This window comes from Thalassophryne amazonica, chromosome 23, assembly GCF_902500255.1.
Source record: "Thalassophryne amazonica chromosome 23, fThaAma1.1, whole genome shotgun sequence".
Classification (NCBI taxonomy): Eukaryota; Metazoa; Chordata; class Actinopteri; order Batrachoidiformes; family Batrachoididae; genus Thalassophryne; species Thalassophryne amazonica.
The window spans coordinates 34,281,436-34,300,650 of record NC_047125.1 but is presented as its reverse complement, the minus strand read 5'-3'; the positions used below and the strand labels follow the sequence as shown (position 1 = coordinate 34,300,650).

General features: G+C 45.2%; 2 protein-coding genes, 1 long non-coding RNA gene and 1 pseudogene across 4 annotated transcripts; 3 read left to right on the top strand and 1 right to left on the bottom strand.

Annotated features, from left to right (window-relative positions):
• The first annotated feature begins 52 nt into the window (after positions 1-52).
• LOC117505304 (tetratricopeptide repeat protein 5-like) lies at positions 53-4,162 on the top strand. Its single transcript, XM_034164941.1, has 9 exons — positions 53-235; positions 543-675; positions 766-977; positions 2,765-2,915; positions 3,013-3,104; positions 3,211-3,414; positions 3,492-3,706; positions 3,795-3,939; positions 4,023-4,162. The coding sequence occupies exons 1-9, from the start codon at positions 185-187 to the stop codon at positions 4,137-4,139; spliced, it is 1,320 nt and encodes a 439-aa protein (XP_034020832.1). The 5' UTR covers positions 53-184; the 3' UTR covers positions 4,140-4,162.
• Positions 4,163-4,553: 391 nt separating this feature from the next.
• LOC117505032 (E3 ubiquitin-protein ligase CCNB1IP1-like) lies at positions 4,554-7,636 on the bottom strand. Of its 2 annotated transcripts, none has more exons than XM_034164552.1 (5): positions 7,513-7,636; positions 5,548-5,852; positions 5,323-5,469; positions 5,082-5,253; positions 4,554-4,858 (listed from the first exon to the last, which is right to left on the bottom strand). In XM_034164552.1, exons 2-5 carry the CDS (start codon positions 5,848-5,850, stop codon positions 4,692-4,694), a joined length of 789 nt encoding a protein of 262 aa, XP_034020443.1. In that variant the 5' UTR covers positions 5,851-5,852; positions 7,513-7,636; the 3' UTR covers positions 4,554-4,691. The 2 variants fall into 2 exon arrangements, with proteins under 2 accessions (XP_034020443.1, XP_034020444.1); XM_034164553.1 differs by having other exon boundaries at positions 4,684-4,858; positions 5,059-5,253.
• A 2,241-nt stretch (positions 7,637-9,877) lies between these two features.
• Positions 9,878-14,411, top strand: LOC117504776 (annotated as a pseudogene).
• Positions 14,412-14,790, top strand: LOC117505098. Its single transcript, XR_004559029.1, has 2 exons — positions 14,412-14,548; positions 14,672-14,790. It is a non-coding gene; the product is annotated as an uncharacterized LOC117505098 (long non-coding RNA).
• The last annotated feature ends 4,425 nt before the right edge of the window (positions 14,791-19,215 follow it).

Sequence of the window (19,215 nt, the reverse complement as noted above, 5' to 3'; positions counted from 1 at the left end):
GAGTTACTTTGCGAACGGACCAAAGAACAACATCCGCTTCGAGTTAAACCTTCTTGTTGACATTCTGCAGGTTTTGTTTCAATAATCAGATTTTTGTGTCACTTCACAGATAAGATATTAGAGCTGCTTTTGCCTCATAACGGGGTCCGACTTATGTCCTCCGTGCGACTGATTAAAGATAAAGATGGCAAACAGGGACTCTGGAGAAGAGAAAAAAGAACTTGAAACAATAAAGGTAAGATTCATCTAAAATATCTAACAATACAAACAGTCAAGGTAAAATGTATCTTAAATATATAAGGATACAAACAATAAAAGTAAGATTTTTCTAAATCTCACCTTTATTCTTTGGATGTTTGATATAATTTAGACAGATCATACCCTTTGTAACCACTTTAACCAGGAACCTGTTTTGACACATTTCAAATGGCCTCTGCTGTTTGTGTGCAAATACTAAAACAGAAAAAAAAATGTTTTCATAACTTCATAACTCATGATGTATCTTCTTTGCTCCACCCACCTCTCACCTTCTCCACCTTCAGGAGCTTGTGGATGAACTCTATAAATTCAGAGATTGTTATTTTGAGACTCACAGTGTGACAGATGCCAAACGGAAACGGAGTGATGTCACAGAGAAGATGAAACAGACTTTACTCAAGCTGGAGGAGAAAGAAGGTGATTTGTGCGTTCTGATCATGCCACTTGTGTCTACCCATTGCCTGGCTGTGGTCTGATAAATCCCTCTATGGTTCTGGTTCCCCACAGAGCGCATGAAGCGCCAAGCAGAGTTCCTGTTGCAGAAGGGCAGGTGTCTAAATGTGGCTTCTGAATTCAGCACTGTGGCAGAGGAGTGTCTGTCCCGAGCAGTGAAGCTGCAGCCTGACCTCATCGAGGGCTGGAACACCTTGGGGGAGCAGTACTGGAAGAAAGGAGACCTGATAGCAGCCAAGAACTGTTTCACCGGAGCCTTGCAGCAGGTATTTTCACTGAGCTGGGAAAATGAGATGGCCTTCCTCCCATAAAAACAGTAAGATCAAACATAAACAAGTATTTTTACCTCCACAAAAGAGATTATGTTACTTTATGTTTGTATAGGTTTTTGTTTTGTTTTTTGATGGTTTGGAGACAAAGTCAGAGAGGCAAGATTGATATGGTTTGGACATGTGCAGAGGAGGGACCCAGGGTATATAGGGAGAAGGATGCTGAGGATGGAGCCACCAGGCAGGAGGAGAAGAGGGAGGACAAAGAGGAGTTTTATGGATGTGCTGAGGGAGGACATGCAGGTGGTTGGAGACACAGAAGACAGGGTGAGATGGAGACAGATGATCTGCTATGGTGCCCCCTAACACAGTGGTGTCCAAAGACATTCCAGGAAGGTTTTCTTTGTATCCACTGACTCCAGCAGGTGATTTCACTGATGAACTCATCCCATTTACTCAAAGTTATGTTAATCAGTGAAATCACCTGCTGGATTCAGTGGATACAAAGAAAACCTGTCCCCTCTTGGGCCTTCCTGGAACGTCTTTGGACACCACTGCCTTAACAGGAGCAGATGAAAGAAAAAGAAGTTAGTTGTTTGTTTCACTGTTAGCACAATTAATACTTAGACTTTCAGCCAGTCTCCACAAAATGATCAATCTTAAAAATACAAACCCATTTATTATTGATGTTGATCAGGATTCTAGACCCCCACCACCCCCGATATTTTATATTGAAATTGGCCTTTATTTATTTGTTTATTTTGAAACATATTCTGCTTAATTTCTCTCAGGTACATAAGATGATGTTGACCAAACCTGCCAGTTACCTGCTTGGGAAAAAAAAACAAAACAACAACAACCACCCCCCCCACCCCCCCACCACCAAAATCACATAATTTCTCATTGCTACAAATTCTAAAAACAGAAATTATCCAGTTTACAAATTTCTGCCAGTTCTTGAACTAAACATGAATGGCAACATAGTGATGTTTCATCAAAATCATTCATTATACATGTTTCATTATAAAGTTTGAACTTTTCCGAGAATAAAATATTTGCACGGCAGCACGGTGGCTTAGTAGTTAGCACTGTTGCCTCACAGCAAGAAGGTTGTGGGTTCAATTCCCATGGCCTTTCTGTGTGGAGTTTGTATGTTCTCCCCGTGTTTGCGTGGGTTTCCTCTGGGTGCTCCGGTTTCCTCCCACATCCAAAGACATGCGGGTTAAGTGGATTGGAATCTTTAAAATTGTCCTTAGGTGTGTGTGTGGGTGTGTCTGTGTTTGTTTGTCTGTTTGTGGCTCTGCGACAGACTGGCGGCCTGTCCTTGATGTACCCCGCCTCACACCCTATGACTGCTGGGATAGGCTCCAGCCCCCCGCAACCCTTAATTGGACTAAGCGGTAGAAGATGAATGAATGAATGAAAATATTTGCATGACCCTGAGCCTGTTAAAAAATTCCACCTTTTTAAGATGTTTCTAAAATTAATTATCAATGAGATTCAACTTTCTTATTACAAAAACAAAACCTGTTTTTTTTTTTTTTAACTTCAAGTCATTGTGCTGTTTCAGTCGAGGTGCAGAACTTGCAGGTGCAGTTAAAAGTAAAAATCTGTCAGGGTTAAAATTTTGTGCAAACTTGCACCTCTTATACATACGAACAAGATCATAATGTTAAATTTAAGAATTCATCCTGTTGACCATGTCTGCAGTTTAAACCTTAAAAAAAGAAGTGCTGTAGAACATTTTTGGCATTGGAATATTCACTGTGGTCTCCCCTCTGCAGAGCAAGAACAAAGTTTCCCTGTGCAACCTATCCATGGTGCTGAGGCAGTTGCCACCAGCAGATGGCGACACTAAGGGAAAGCTGGTGCAGGAAAGCATGGACTTGGCCCAACAGGCTGTCCAGCTGGACGAGACAGATGGGAGGTCCTGGTGTGAGTAAGAACTCTGGTGTCTGTGTCACGTGTTCTACTTATTTCCTCCAGAGAGTGACACGTGGTTATGTTGGTTCTTCTTCTCTTGTCTTCACAGTTATCCTGGGAAATGCTTATCTCCTCTTGTTTTTCAACTCTGGACAGAATCCACAGCTGTCCCAAAAAGCTATAGCCACCTACGCTCAGTCTGTGAGTCAACAGTTCCACGATGCAATAAACTGTTCCACCTTTCAGTTTCACAGTCTTGTTGTTTTTTTTTTTTTTTTAAGTTTTTCTGCCCTTTTCCCCTTTTTAGGAAGAAGTGGACAAAGTTGCTTCATCCTACCCGGAGCTGCATTACAACAGAGCCAGCCTGTTCCAGTATGAGGAGATGTTCAACCTCGCGCTCGCTGGCTACAGCCGCGCGTTTGCGCTTGACCCCGAGTGGGAGGAGGCTGCAACTAAAGAGCAGCAGCTGCTGGACTATCTGGGGAAAGTCACAGAACTCATCCAGAACAAGGTAGGAGTGTTTTCTGCCAGTTCACCACAAGGTGGCAGCGGAAGCCCACTTTTGTTCTCCGCTGTGCATGTCTTCAGGGGAAGGTGAAGGCGCGCCGCTTAAGGACGATGCTGTCCAACCTCAACACCTCAGCTTTGGGTCCCTGCTTGTCACCAGAGTTCCGATCCCCTTCCGGTCGGGTGGGCAGCCTGGAGCCCCGAACCCTGTCCTCCCTTAAGCACGGCGTCAACGTGGGCGTGGCCGCACTGGGCAAGGTGGTGTTCAGCCTGGCCTCTGAGGGTCGCTTATCCTTGTGAGTGCAGCTGAGTCCAGAGGTCAAAGTCCACTTGTCCAGCTTTGGTTGCAGTGACACAGAGACGTTTTCTTTTCTTCTTCTCCAGTACGTTTGGGATGGTGGACAGCGAGGAGACGTGCCTGGTGGTGATGGTGTACAACATGGCGGACAGCTGGGGCGTGCTGATAGGAGACACTGTGGTGGTTCCTGAACCGCAGGTCAAACGTCACAGTGTTACGCACAGAGATCAGGTCAGTGTCCGTTTACGCCCAAACACCTGAATCCAAACCTGTTAGTCTGCTTAAAAATAAAGTCTGCGTCCGCTTCCTGGCAGACGTTCGACTTCAGAAGTATAAGAGTCGACTCGCCTCTGCTCCTCATCGTCAACGGCAAGCATCAGAACCTCCGGAGTCAGAGCGCCGCCACTGTCAGCTACAAGCCTCACGAGTGAGCCGGCGACATTAAGAAGGGAAACGGCAAGGAGGCGGAGACAGTCCCAACGAGTGTGACGGCTCGTTTGTAAATGTTGATGTCACACCGTTACGTTGTCTTAAGATTAACAGTTTGTTTATATTTATAATTTTTCTACCGCATTCTGAGTTCTTTGGAGGTTGATGTGAAGAAATAAACTCGTGATGAAAAATCTAAAACTCATTAATTTTGCACTTGTTGCCTTTTGTCTTCGGTGGCTGAGTGTCTTTGATCTAATTTTTTATTTTAAGGTCATGTGCCTTAGTGTCTTCTTGTTTATGTTGTGTACACGTGATAACTGACGTGTTGTCTGTTGTGTTTTTGTGAACTTTTTTTTTGTCAGCTGAATTTCAACACAAATCGTTCCTCAGTGTGAAGGAGACACAAATTCAATCATTCCATTCTGTTTAATTCCAGTTTCACACTGAAGGCTACACAAACACGTTTGACTGCTCGGGTTCAACAAATTAGAACTCAGCTACGCTCTGAGTATGAGAACTGGGTTTTACAGGCTGGCAGCGCTGCACCCGGATCAGTACTTCCTGACAAAGACCTGACCTTTGTCCCTGACGGGGGAGTTGAACTGGAAGAAGGTCTTTGCTCCATCAGACTCCAGGCAGGAGAAGAAGCGGCCGTCACCGTCGTGGCCTATGGACAGGAACTGAGGACTCCTCTGGGGAGTGGTCTGCTGCCCTGTCCCTGAGTGACAAACAAACAAATAAATGAACTCAGACCAAAATTGACATATTTCAAAATCCTTTAACAATTGTTTCCAGCTGGACAGTTTAAAAAATAAAAGCCAGGCCCCGCCCATGCCCCCTCCCCTCTCTGACGCACTTGTAAACAATGGCATCATAAAGCGCTCTTCCTCTGTGAAATGAGCTCAGCAGTTATCTGACCTTTGACCCTGTGAAGGTCATACCGGAGGTGAAGTCGTGTCCCAGCTGAGGCTGCGCGTCTCTGTCACTGGCACCCACCACCATGTTGCGGAGCCTCAAGGAGTCATAGAGACCCTGTAGTTTCTGGTACTGCCGGTTCCTCTCCATCAGCCTCTCTGACGCCTCGCTGAACTTCCTCTTGTACTCATCCATCATCTGGCAGAAATACAGGTCAAAGGTCACACTCTGACACAGCTTTCACCGCTTTGATTTGTGCTCTTTCACCTTTTTGAGGGAGGCTATTTCTCCCCTCATGGCAGTGAGTTCCAGCTCTCTGCTCTGGTTCTGCTGGGTCAAAACCTTCTCCAGCTGCTTGAGCTGCGTCTCGCTGCGGGACAGACTGTACTCCTGGTACAGACGCTCCTGGTGAACCTGCCAATCCGGCACAAACACCGACCTTCAGCACCACATCTACATTACAGCAAATACCCGAACAGCACGTCATTTAACCTGATAGCTCCAGAAGGCCAGAGCACGGGCGCTGATGTCCAGAACGATGTCCGGCCGCAGACCGGCCAGAACCATGGCTTTGTACTCCTCAGAGGGACACATCTCCATCCTCACAATGTCCAGCTTCCCAGACAGCGCTGAGGAGCACGCCGGGCAGATGGCGGGTGAACGGCTGAATTCGTCGGATCCATGCTGGTCGCAGAAAACATGTGAGCAGGCCGTGACCCAGGCGAAGCCGCTCAGCTTGGCCCGACACTTTGGGAAGTTACAGAGGAGCGTGTCATCACAAAGCGACATGGCCATGGCTGTGAAAAGGAAATTGAACACTTTTTCAAGGAACTCCACAGACGTTACACACATTTCACTAGACACAATGATTGAAACAGGTTTGATAAATATTACACAATATTTACATAATTGCAGTTGTCATGATCTAATATCTAATTTTATAACGAGGTGTTACCTAGCAACAGGACATATGTAAATATACAGGCAAACTGCGAAAAATACATAATAAAAAAACACAATATAAAATATAATATAAAAACATAATATCCAATAAAATATGATTATATCCAACAAAATATGATTAAAAGTGAATGAAAAAGCCAATGTAGTTTTGTTATAACACCTAAGAAGCACATTTTTGTTGGGGTTTTTTTGTGGAATTTGCTGTAAATGTTACAAACATCTTGATGATTTGGGGACATTTACAGGAATAAACATTCCTTTACTGGCAGCTCTAGAAATAATGTGCACAGAATAAATGTTACATCCTGATATTTTAGGTATTATCAGAAATCTCTGAATATCATGAATACTCAAAATGCCAACAAAGACAATTAACTCTTTAGCTTTAGCATGCACTAGCTATACCAAGCTAGCCGAGGAGAGTGACACTTTCACAAACTTTACAACTCTGTTCCGCTGTGAGTTGTATTTTAAACTGTGTAAGTTGTGACATGTAACATTGCAATGCGCTTCTAAATATGAAACTGATATATTTACCAGAATACTACCTCGAAATTGAAGTTGTTAATGCTAACAGTTTTTAACTAGCTAACTTATTTTACAGCTGGCAGCAGATGACTCACAACAATCCTGCAATGTGATTGGCTGATGGCAACTACTAAACCTAGGGAATATACAGGGTGGGCCAATAAAATGTTACCACTTTTTTAATTCGTACAATTTCCAAAATAACAAAGATTTCTTTTTCCTGAAAATTCCTGAAAATGAAGAAGAAATTCGGAGAATCCCTCTTGAGATGTGTGTCAGTGTCATCACAAACTTCAATGTGCATGTTGCAGCTGTAATCCACAGAAGAGGAGGTGGATTGAACACGTCATCAGTTATTGAACTGTGCGGAAAACAAGAGACAAAGTGGGAAACCTTTGGTATCAAATGTTAATTTGATGCTTCTGTTCTAACTTCTCATTTCAAAAATTCTGTATGATCAAAAAATGGTAACATTTTATTGGCCCACCCTGTATATATTTTATTTTACGATTGCTAGTGTTTACATTACAACATGAACTGATCTAAATGCTATTTTTTTTTCAGACTGATAATTTCAACAGGTCAGGTGATTTCACTAACATGCCACATCACTTTATATATATATATATATATATATATATATATATATATATATATATATATATATAAAAACAATAAATTGTGGATTCTTTGCTCTTCATGTCACACAGCTTCCCATCTCCACTCTGAACAGCTGATATTCATTCATCTGACCATTCTCAAAGTGTAGAATAGACCAACACTGACATGATGTAAATAAATAAAAATAATAAAAAAAAAATCCCAGTGGGCATATTCACATTACTTACAAAATATCAACCTTGTGACACATATTTGAAAGAAAAAAAATGAAAAATCTAACTTAGTTCACTTCAAATGATAATGTGAATATAGTCTATGCCTTGCTCTGTGTGTAGTTTAATTCACTTGCCACAGGATGGCGCTAAAGTCGAGAGTCAGTGTCCAGCAAGTTCCCTGGACTCGGTTCTGACCCACAGAAGCTCTGTGTTCTCTTCCCCTTTCTGCACAAGATGACAGGTTACAGTTATTATTTAATTTCTCAGCATCGAGTGCTGAACACTCTGTTCTGCTTGATCATATCAGCTTTTATGAACATGATCTTAGACATAAAGCAATCTCATACTTGTAATAAAATGACTTTTGACCTTTATGGTTTTAACTTTTGATGCTGTTTAACTCATGAGTGTGAATAAATTCAATCTGTCCCTCTGAGGTCATACGTGGTGGTTATTAGTCCTGCAAATCGATGTGTTTTCTCTCACAGACTCTTGGTGGATATGGTATAATATGAGACACCCCCTCCTCACCCTCCTCCCCCCTCTTTCTTTCTGTTCTCTCTCTTTTATCCACCTCTCCACATGGTCCAGGAGTGGAGGCGGGGGGTGAAAGAGGGGCTTTGTGGACCGGGGCCTTCATATTGAGTGAGGGGAGATGCTCACTCAACTGTGTCCAGCAGACCATTGTCACAGATTCACATCTATTCTCTGCCTTTTAAATAGAGCCCCAGTGTAAGATGCTTTTTGTGGAGGGGGGGTGGCAGCCCGGTTATTATTCGCTTTGGTGATAACACACCAAATACATGCACGCATGTGGAATGACTGTGTGGCCCCACTTCCACACCGCTGCCACTCACTTGTTGTGGCTAATTGGCCTCATGGAAATGAGAAGGAAGAGAAATATACACACAGATTTTTACTGATGGGAACCATCTGCCACCCAACAAATACAGCCATTGATTACTGATCAGTTTCAGCAAGAAATAATGAACATCAGAGGAAAAAAATCCCTCCACTTACTTTGACTTTACCTTTTTTCAAGTGGCCTTTGGTGCATGCAGAAAGTATTCTCAAATTCTACTCACAACACCCCATAATGACAACATGAAAAAGTTAGTTTTTTTAAACTTTGCAAATTTATATATTAAAAAAAAACTAAGAAATCACATATGTATAAGTATTCATAGCCTTTGCTCAACACTTTGTTGATGCATCTTTGGCAGCAATTACAGTCTCAAGTCTTCTTGAATATGATGCCACAAGCTTGGTGCACCTATCTTTGGGCAGTTTGGTCCATTCCTCTTTGTCTTCATGTTTGGTTTGTGCTCTGACTGTCAACTGTGGGACCTTATATGTAGACAGGTGTGTCTTTCCAAATCATGTCCAATCAACTGAATTTACCTCAGGTGGACTTCAACTAATCTGCAGAAACATCTCAAAGATGATCAGTGGAAACTGGAGGCACCTGAGCTCAATTTGGAGCTTCATGGCCAAAGGGTGTGAATACACATGACTTCTTAGGTTTTTTTTATTTTATTTTATTTTTAATAAATTTGCAGAAATACAAAATATGTCACACAATTAAGTCATTAGTAACATACACCAAGTCATATTTATGAAATGCTACATGCTATTAAATGCTAACTATAACAAAGCATCTTATAGTAAATAACTATGAATACATCAGAGTTGTGAGTTGGTGAGTTTTCCCTCATTATAGTAACTCATAACTTAGCAACTAAGTCCTAACTACAAGATTCATTCATTCATTTTCTGGACCTGCCTGCTTTAGTTAGTCATAATGTGTCACAGAGTTTCAGTCTTGACTTTTCTATTCAAGCTTGTTGTCTCATGATGCCACAGTTACTTTGAAAAGTTCCTTTAGTTCCTTTAGACACTGACAATTTATTAGCTGCTAATAAACTGAATTCTGACTTCGATTCTTATGACAGGCAGCACATCATACTGATCTCACTGTCTCATTATTAGAACTGAGCATCACAACTTCATCATGACAAAGGTAATGACTTGCCCCCCCAACACAGGCTCCAGCACAAACCAGATCACCTGACTCAGTCGTCACCTGTTAGATTTATTGCGTCATAATGGGACATTTGTGGTTTTTGAAGCTTTGACGCGTCACTGTGATGTTTAGCTGCAGCTCGTGGAGGGAGAGAGAGAGAGAGAGAGAGAGAGAGAGAGAGAGAGAGAGAGGGGGGGGGGGGGGGGGGGAAGGCTGTGGGTTCCACGCCATTCAAATGCAAATATCAGTGAGGAACAAGGAGTGGTTCTGTGCGTGGACTTCGTGTGATCCCCGCGTGCATGTATGGAGAGAGGAGGGGCACAAATTGGACAAGTTTTTTTTTTTTTTTTTGAGTGTTGGGGGGGGGGGGGGGGGGTAGACTTTAGAAAACAGCCACACGCACTCAGCTTCATGTGACACATGCAGACCTGTGGGGTTTTTTGCTGCTCTCCTGGATTTCGGCAGCTCTTCTCTCCGCTTCCAGTTCCAGGACGCGCGGGACTTTTACGCAACTATCGGATGGTTGCAAGAGCGCGTCCGCGTGCGCAGAGGTCGTGCCCGGTGCCCTTCCACGCTGCCCGCCGTGAATCATGTCACGCCGGAAGCAGAAGCGACCGCAGCATCTGGTGAACTCGGACCCGGGGTACCCGGGGTGTCCGGGGGGTCCGGTGCCACTGCACGGTAAGAAAACCTCTTTCTTTCTGTCCTGATCGTTCAGTTTGAGGAACTTCACCTCACTGTGGTTTAGCTGCTGACTGAACAGATTTAAAAAGTTGAAAGTTTTGCCGCCAGGAGGATCCGTCAAACTGCGGCCCTGCGCCCGTTACCGAAGCCCGCTGGAGCTCTTTACTCTCTTATTGGTGGACAGTAAGGTCCACGGGCTGGGGGGGGAAGGGGAGCCGGTGTTTTTGGTGAAGATTAAACTTTTCTGCTCTTCTTTTGCTCTTACCCCCCCCCCCCTTCTTCCTCCCTCTTTCTCACCCGCGCCCTATTGACTGGAGTAAAAGGGGTTTGTTCCAGCACATTATGATAGTAATAAGTGCACACATGCACGCAGGTGAGGGCGCGTTAATGAAGGCGGGCCGTTGGTTTTGGGAGTGATTTATGTGATTTATACACTTTGACGACGAGGACACTTTCATTCCGTCACTACACCTCTCCGAGGGGGGCGGGGGGGGGGGGGTAGTCATTGTTGTGACCCTCCCCCCCCTTCTCTTTCTTTCTGCACTTTTTCACTCTGTGCTCAAGATTCTGAAAGAATTTGACCCCTGAGCGGCAGAGGTCACATTTAGTTGACCAATCAGGGTGTCTGGACAGTGCCCAGAACCCTTAGCTTGGCCTGACCTTTGACCTCCAGCGTGACGTAAGGGGGGGAAGGGTGAATGGGGAGATGAAGACGTAACTGCCGTAGGGGGGGGGGGGGGGGGGTGGTTAAGAGGGTTATGGGTCGTCTTGGTGATGTCCATTGTCCTCTAAATGTGTTGCCATGGCAGCAAGGTGGTCTGTAAGCTGTTTTGTGTGAGTGTGAGATGTTTGAAGAGTTCTTAGTCCAGAGTGAGCAGACTGACACAAAACCTTTCTACTACGGCTGAGGTTGTACATCTTGTTTATTTGCTTGTTCAGGGCCATTACCCAGCAAGCACTGCTTCTGAAGATGTATCAGGATGTTTATATGCACATAAATTTCCACATAAAATTGGTTCACAAGTGGAAACACTGAAACAGACCCTGATCCTCTGACCAACCCTCTGCTCTCTCTCTCTCTCTCTCTGATCTTCAGATGACCACCTTGGCATGAAGTCACCTTCCACGTCTCTTGGTTCAGAAGTGACCTCATCAGGCTCCTCCTCTTCATCGCCCACCTCTCTTCAGGACTGCCAGCCTCCCCTGGCCCCTCGCCCGTCGCCTGGTGGGCTCCACGCGCCGTCCTTACCCAGCGAGAACTCGCCTCCTCCCCACTGGCCCAGCCACATCGCCTCCTTCAACACCTCCCTCCCCAACACGCACTCTTCCCTCTCACCGGACTTCCCTCACACATCGCTATCATCTCAGACTCACCTCACCTCCTCCTCTTACTCAGACCTCAGGTTCCCAATCCCAGTCCCAGCTGGGAAACTCTCACTCCACCATGACCTCCCCTCAGATGGGCAGCTCCTCAACAATCACTACCTCCTCCTCTACTCAGTGCGTGCCGTCTCATCGCGACAGCTCCAGCCCAGATCACCAGCAGGCCTCCAGCTCCGCCAGGCAGCAGGAACCGCTCCAGGTGCCTCCGACTCTGGCGGTGCTCCTCGAGGAGCGAGGGTTTTACAACAGAGACAAATCCACCAGATGCAGATAACTGAAGAAATCTGTCGGCATGTGCTCAGGCTTGGAGGAGCTTTTTTAGGCCAAGATAATCCCACACAGCGCGAGCAGTGCCGAGAGCAGCCAGAAGCTGCAGGAGCAGCATCTTCATCACCTCCTCATCCTTCCACTCCTGCATCCCCTCAGCCTCAGTGCTCTTGACCGGTATCTCTCCTCTCTTCCCTCAGCCCGCCATCTCCAAATCCGTGTTTCAAACATTAACATCAGCAAGCGCCCTCCTCTTCTACCTCAACATCATTATCTGCCTCTTCTTCCCTCATCTGTTTCATCCACTCTGAGCTCCTCTGTGGCCTCCCTACATCCGCTGGTCCCTGTCATTGGACTGCCACCACGCTACTTCCACGAGAAAACCATCAAACACCTCTTTTTGGTCAGAGCAACGGGCATCAGTTCCCACACCTCCTCTTCCGAGCAGCAGCCATTCCCAGGATCTTCAGCCCGGCTCCTCCCTGAGCTCTGTTACGTCATCCGGACGCCCTCAGCACGTCTGCCGTTTTTGTGGGAAGGTGCTGAGCAGCGATTCATCCCTCCAGATCCATCTCAGGTCCCACACAGGTGAAAGGCCCTACCAGTGTCCCGTCTGCTTGAGCCGCTTTACAACCAGAGGGAACCTCAAGGCCCACTTCCTGCGCCATCGAGAGCAGAACCCGGAGCTGTCCCTCTCCCTGCTGCCTCCCGCACTGTCGGAACAAACACAGTCGGGTCCCGTTTCCGGCAGCATTCAGAGGCGGAGAAAACGCAGAGCTGAAGACAGCGATCCATTTAACAGCATCAAAGGAGGCATTCCCGGGATCACAGACAACATGGCTTTAGGATTCCTGTCTGGAGCGTCTTCCCGCCCTTCACCTTCCTCTCTACCACTTCCACCCACAGTGGACATGGCGCTGCTGTCCACAGCCCACTCACTGCTGCAGCTGAACAGAGCTTCGGCTGCAGCGGCTGCCAGCGCGTCTGGTACGGCGCTGCCTTCCTCCTCCTCAACGTCATCCTCCTCCTCCACCATCGGAAGCCAGTTCAAAGGAGCAAAGCAGCAGCGATTTGATGAAAACACACCTCCTCATGCCAGCATCCACACAGGCTCCCCATACGCCCAGCTGGCACATCTCCCTAAGATCCTGTTCCCCGGAGGCACCACACCTCACCACCTCGCGCTGCTGCGAGCTCCAGCTCACCCGTCCACCTCCCACCTCACCTCACCTCATCAGCTGCCTTTCCCTTTCCCACCGTTCCCCAAACCGTCAGCCACCTCCCCCTCGTCATCCTCCCCAACCACCTTCACCCAGACCTCTGACACCTCCAAACTACAGCGGCTGGTACAGAAGCTGGAAAAGCAGCCACAGGGAGGAGCCTCGTCCTCCTTCTCATCTCCATCCACCTCCTCACAAACACCTTCTGAAGCCTCTGCCAACGGGGAAACGCACGGCCACGATCTGACCACTACCTCCAGCGCCTATCGTAGGGAAATGTTGGTCGCTCTAGGCCTGAGCCCCAGTGCCAATCCTGGGGAGTAGTGGCCGGTTCTGCTACCACATCCAACACTGCCGCTGCTCCTCTGCTGACCACAACAACTGCAAATCAGTGTGGAGTTTGTCTGCGTGTCCTCAGCTGCCGAGAGCTCTGCGTTTACACCAGGCCACGCACCTGGGTGAGCGCCGTTTCCATGTAAGCTGTGTGGGCGCTCCTTCTCCACAAAGGGCAGCCTTCGGGCCCATCTGGCTACTCACCGTGCAAGACCACCCAGTGCCCGTGGGCTGAACTCCTGCCCTCTGTGCCCACGCAAATTCACCAATGCTTTGGTTCTGCAGCACCACATCCGGATGCACCTAGGTGGGCAGATACCTCCTGATGAAGACGTGCCTCACCGAAATGGTGCTGAAACAGAGAGCAGCATCTTTGAAGATGATGATAACGACTCAGCTGGCTCTCCGTTTAAATCCCATCAACTTCTTCCTCTGGCCCTAACAACAGGTTCTAAATCCACAGCCGATGGTCTCAACTCAGGGTCCGCTTCTCAGCACTCCACAGCTGCAACTTCTGTGAAGACAGAGGAATCTGAGGGTTCAACTCCGAGTGTTAGTCCACCCCTGACCCATCATCACCCCTCAGCTGGAGCTGGAGACCCCCTGTGTGTGGGCGACAATGCTCTGGCTAATGTTAGCCTCATAAATGGTTCCATGTACTCGGAGGAGGAGGTCCATTCTAACTTGGGCAGCACCAGCACTTTCAGAACCTCCATAACTAGTTCCCTCCCTGCTGTGGTTCATAGAGACTTAGAGGCTGAAGATACGCCTCTTTCACTTTGTCTTGCAAAACCCATGGCAGAAGGCGACAGCGTGCACAGAGGGGTAAATGATAACGCCTCATGTTCTACAGAGAACCCACCCTGTTCCACAGAAGAGTCCACCTCCAATCCTGATTCTATCCCCAAACCTCAACCTGTAAACCGCTTACCTGCCCTTACCCCTCCTGCCAGCCCCAAAGTCACCCCAGAACTAGAAGAGGTATATGCCAGTACACCGCAGGACTCCAAGAAGGATACTTCTCAAAGCAAAGGGACGAGTGAGGCTACTGCATCCACGGAGCGTTTACCCCCATCAGATCCACACCCAGGGAAGGACACGCCCACAGAAGGGGGGCACACAAACCAGAAAAATCTTCAGAGGATTTGGAGGCCTGTGTCACAGCACCAACACCAAACACTCATCCTTCCCGGCCGGAGAAACCCTACAGCTGCTCCCAGTGTGGAAAGGCATACGCCAGCCGAAGCGGACTCAAGGTGAGCGGTTCTGGAGCGTCGCCGCTTAATTCTGTCTCCTTGATGTCACAATGTGATAATAAGTCAACATGTTCTTCTTGACCTGAGAGTAAATTCTTGTTATATTGTGTCTTTGATCAACAGGGCCACATGAAAACTCATCCTGGGGGGCCGACGAATGTCCCCCCCAAGACTCAAACCAATGAAAGTGACACTGCAGAGGATCACAAAGCACATTCGGCCAATAAGAACCTCGCAGACCAGGATGAAAAGCAGGGATTGGTCCAATCCCTGGAGAAAGGTGATCCTCAACCAATCAGTATTGAGTTTACTGTCGCGGGTGATTAGCCTATGGACACTACACTGTAGAAAATTAGCATTCGTAAGCGGCAGATTTTAAAGCATCCTGACACGGGAATGTATTTTATTTTATTTTTTTAATAGAATGTGATTGTTTGTTTTTTTTAGTTAATGATTCTAATTGATGTTTACTTTTAGAACATATGAGTTTGTGTTGTAGAGACATGCCGTCACTGTGGATACGTTATTACGCTGACCGCGAGGCCTTGTCTGATGCAGCATCGGCACAGTAACGCTCCTAAAAGTGTGCGTTTTTAGTCACAAAACGTGCTGAGGAGAAAAAAGACGTTGGTCCTGAGATTTATGTGAAACTCCATGTCAGAAAGGACCAGTTTTTGTAAATATCAGCCACGATGTTCATTTTTATTTCGATTTTTTTTTTAAACATAATGCTGCTGAACGCGTGCTTCTCGCGCGCTGTGCTGTTGTCTCGCAGCGTGAGCCGAAGTAAACACGATTCCTGATTTCAGGGACAGCTAAGTTTTTGCACGCGTGGCATAGTTCCGGTCTCAGCCTGCGTTCGCTTTGTGTGAAAATTGGTTCCGAAAGCTCCCGGCGGAAGGCGGAATTTTGGAATTTTTGCTGTGTGCTGTCGTCAGAGCAGAACGAAAGTCTTATTGGATTCAACACATCCTGTGATGGTTATCAAAAAATAACATTTAATGGAGTATTTATATTTTTTTCTGTTTTATCAGCTCTTTAATTTGGGATTTCGGTGCATTGTTGTCATGCACTTTTTATTATTGGCATTTATTCTTTTATTATTTGAGTTTATTTAGTTTTGTTTATTCTGTTTCTGGGAAAACCTGGTACAAATAGTTATTATTAATAACAAACTTGTGATTTTTCGGTATATAAGTCGCAGAGGTGCATAAGTCCCAAATTATAATAAAAAAAACGTGATTTATACTCCAGAAAATGCTGTAAATTAACGTGTACCCAGTTCAGAAACAGTTTGACTAAATTAAAGTCGTAGAGTTCGTTAAGATTTTTCATCCTGCTTGTTAAAGTTGTGGTCTTGCTATGCTTACGTTAAAGTTAACGCTGAGACCGGAACAGGCCTCGCCCTGCACGTTGGGACCCTGAACACTGATGATTAACTCTGTGAACACACGTGTGTAACTTTGTTCTATTTTATTTTATTTGTTGCTCTGAATGACGTTTCCTGTCATCGATGCAATCTGTAACATGAAAACAGACTGGAGCCCCCGTCCCTGACTGTCCCCCGTTTCTGTCTTTGTCCTCCTGATCTCTCAACAGCACTTGAGAGTTTTTTTCCGCTCAGCCAACTTTCACATGTGAATATTTTTCTTAACTCTTTGTAAACCTTTTTTTTTGTAGGTATGATACAAATTTTGCTGCCATGTGATGAATAAAAGACATAAAACACTGAAATGAGAGACGAGAGACATTTGTTACTTTATCTGAAGGACAAACAGTTTTCAAGTTGGGTCAATAAAGTGTTACTGCTGCTTTTAAAGGGTCTGTGACATCACTATTAATATCCCTTAAATAAGGGTTTTATCTGCTATTTAGACTTAGATATGGGTCAACATTCACGTTAAACATCTTTAAAGTTACACAGTTCAACAAATAAACATTTAGAAAGGGTCCTCAGACAGCTCCTTCTGGACTTATGTGACATAAGACACGGAAACCCCTGTTTGGACTCCTGCTGTCCCAGTGAGACATCCTGCTCCTTCTTTGGGATGCAGATGGACAATCCAGCGGTTGCATGACTCCTCCTCTCTTTCAGAGGAAAGGGGCGTGGCATGCAGCAGCTCCTCTGCACTTAAAGTGACAGGCGCACCAATAGGTTGGTTCTTACAGGCTTAAATTTTATTTTATTAGATTATGTAATGTTGAAATGTTAAAATCTGCACCGCTGATGTTTCAGGTGTATCATATGAAATCTTGTCTTTTATGTTCTGTGAGCGTAACTTTGAACAACAAGCAGTTCGTTGATGATTCCGGACGTGAGCGTGTGTGATGCTTACGAACAAAAGAGTCCAACTTGGAGGTGGTGCGTGATGAAAGGTGAGGACTGTACTCGCCCCCGGGCCGCCAGTTGATTGTCCGTGTGGTGTTTAAGTCCTGGAGAGGGGAGGGATTTCTTTTTTGTCTGTACTGGAGCCTCTGAATTCATTCATCTGTTTAAGCATTCTGTTTGCGCCGTGCGCCTGTTGATCAGTTTTGGCTTGTTTGTTCCAGCTCTCCGTGTGTCTGGGTTCGGGGGCTTCTTTGTCTGCAGCCGTCTCCTAATTCTGCCTTTTTTTGTCGACAATGCCTTTTAATATGTTTCAGTTCCTGGGCTGTGTGTGCATGCGTGAAAAGGATAATCGTGGCCTGTATGAGTGTGATTGAGGGTGCAGCTGGAGAGGCCTCCTCCCTCCTTCCCTCGCTCCCTCCCTCCTCACTTTCATTCTCTCTTTCATTTCTGCCCCTCACTCCTTCTCCCGTGCACACCCCCCTGCCCGCTGCCTCCTAAATGTAATGAGCTGACACACAGGAAGCTCTAATCCGCACACAATGCCGCCCCTCTTCCCCCCACGCTGACTGGGAGCCGGACGGGGGGCATCGCAGGGACCAACCTGGCCCAGCTGTCCCCAAAATGGCTGCCTGTAATCCCTCCAGTTTCTACGCTCAGGAGGTCTCCAAAAACCATGGCAACCAGTAACCACGGAGAAGAATGGTCAGGCCAGAGCGCAGGACAAAGGGAGTGAAAGGAGACATGTGTGAGAAGTTTGTCCACATGCTTCAGAGAGCTGCAAGGGACGTGTCTCAATCACACACACACACAAAGGCACGTTCATAGTTTTCAGCCGATAAAGACGTCCACAGGTGTGACAAAGGTCAAAGGTCAACTGATCAGCAACGTTTTACCATTTAGAAGACAAAGACAATCGATTTAATCTCATCACAGCTGCCAATCTGCAGGACAAAGCTGTGCTAAATGCTAATTCATTACACTAATATTACAAAACATTCAAAATATTTATGACATTGTTATTATATTGAATTTTGAACATGTTTAGTTGCAGGACATTTAATTAAATTTGTGTTTTTGTAAATTCTCTGTAAAAATGTGCTGTAATTTATGCGTTAATAGTGGGAAATAAAATCTAACCATAAAACTAATCTCCCACCAACAAACATTATGTTCACTTCTTCATCATTAACTCCATGTGACTCTAAATGACACATAAACGATTATCAATTGATTCATGACATATAAGCTCAATTTTTTTTAAAGAAAATGATCAACGGTTAGAAATACAGTTTAACTTGTGCAAAAGTCAAACTGTTGAACGCAACAACAAAAAAAAAAAAAAAAGAGAGCCTGTCAGCATTTTATATGACCACGAGAGGGCACCATAGACTACATTTCTCTAACAATAAAACTTGGCTACATTTATTAATTTATCCATTTATTTCCTCATTAAAAATAAACTATTTATAATTAATTTATGAACCAATTGCTCTCTAAATTTCAGAAAATACTTTTTAAAAGTTCAGTCTTCACTTATCTTCTGTCTCATCAGCTCATATGGACTCACAGTGGGAAAGGCAACAATTTGTCATTCTGGAGAACCAAGAACTACAAATTAGACATCTTATCTTGAAAAATTAGATAAATAATCAAAAGGTGATCAGGACACTCAAACATTACTGATCAAGCAATCAAACAGCTAGATAATTACTGTTCATATAATTAATAATTAGGCTTTTTTAACTGCTCTGGATATACATATATATATATATATATTTAGTTTTATCTTTGAATAAAAAAAAACAAAAATCAGTTGTGTGATGACAACAAAATTACATTTTTATTTCAGTAAAAAATATTAAAGCAAAAGAACAGTATTGGGTTTGAGTCAACAACTGTGTTGGTATTTCTAATGAAGTCCCAACTGCTGACTGTGTGTGTGTGTGTGTGTGTGTGTGTGTGTGTGTGGTGTGTGTGTGTGTGTGGTGTGTGTGTGTGTGTGGTGTGTGTGTGTGTGTTGTGTGTGGTGTGTGTGTGTGTGTGTGTGGGATTCTCAAATGACATCATGGGGAACCCTAATTAAAAGAAAGGCTGTTGGTGTTGAAAACTCTTGTGTGGCTAGAAGACAGAAAACCACAATTTAAAGCACAGAAACACAATATAAGGTGTTAAAATTTAGGTTAAATGTAAAGCTTTTCTTGTGATTTTTCACTTAAAAATAGGTAATGATGAAATAGTGTATAGAGTCTGTGGTTTTCTCTGTTCTGTCCTCATCCAGCCTCTTTCCTCTTGAATTCATGTTGAACCATTGTTGTCAGACAGACAGTGTCTGGGTGTT

Excerpts from the sequence above, each read along its gene's own strand:
- LOC117505032 (XM_034164552.1), bottom strand. The coding sequence starts at position 5,850 with ATGGCCATGTCGCTTTGTGATGACACGCTCCTCTGTAACTTCCCAAAG. Across the intron at positions 5,254-5,322 it reads AAATAGCCTCCCTCAAAAAG|ATGATGGATGAGTACAAGAG; the intron begins GTGAAAGAGCAC and ends TATTTCTGCCAG. Across the intron at positions 4,859-5,081 it reads GGGACACGACTTCACCTCCG|GGACAGGGCAGCAGACCACT; the intron begins GTATGACCTTCA and ends TTTGTCACTCAG.
- LOC117505304 (XM_034164941.1), top strand. The coding sequence starts at position 185 with ATGGCAAACAGGGACTCTGGAGAAGAGAAAAAAGAACTTGAAACAATA. Across the intron at positions 236-542 it reads AAGAACTTGAAACAATAAAG|GAGCTTGTGGATGAACTCTA; the intron begins GTAAGATTCATC and ends CTCCACCTTCAG. Across the intron at positions 676-765 it reads CAAGCTGGAGGAGAAAGAAG|AGCGCATGAAGCGCCAAGCA; the intron begins GTGATTTGTGCG and ends GGTTCCCCACAG.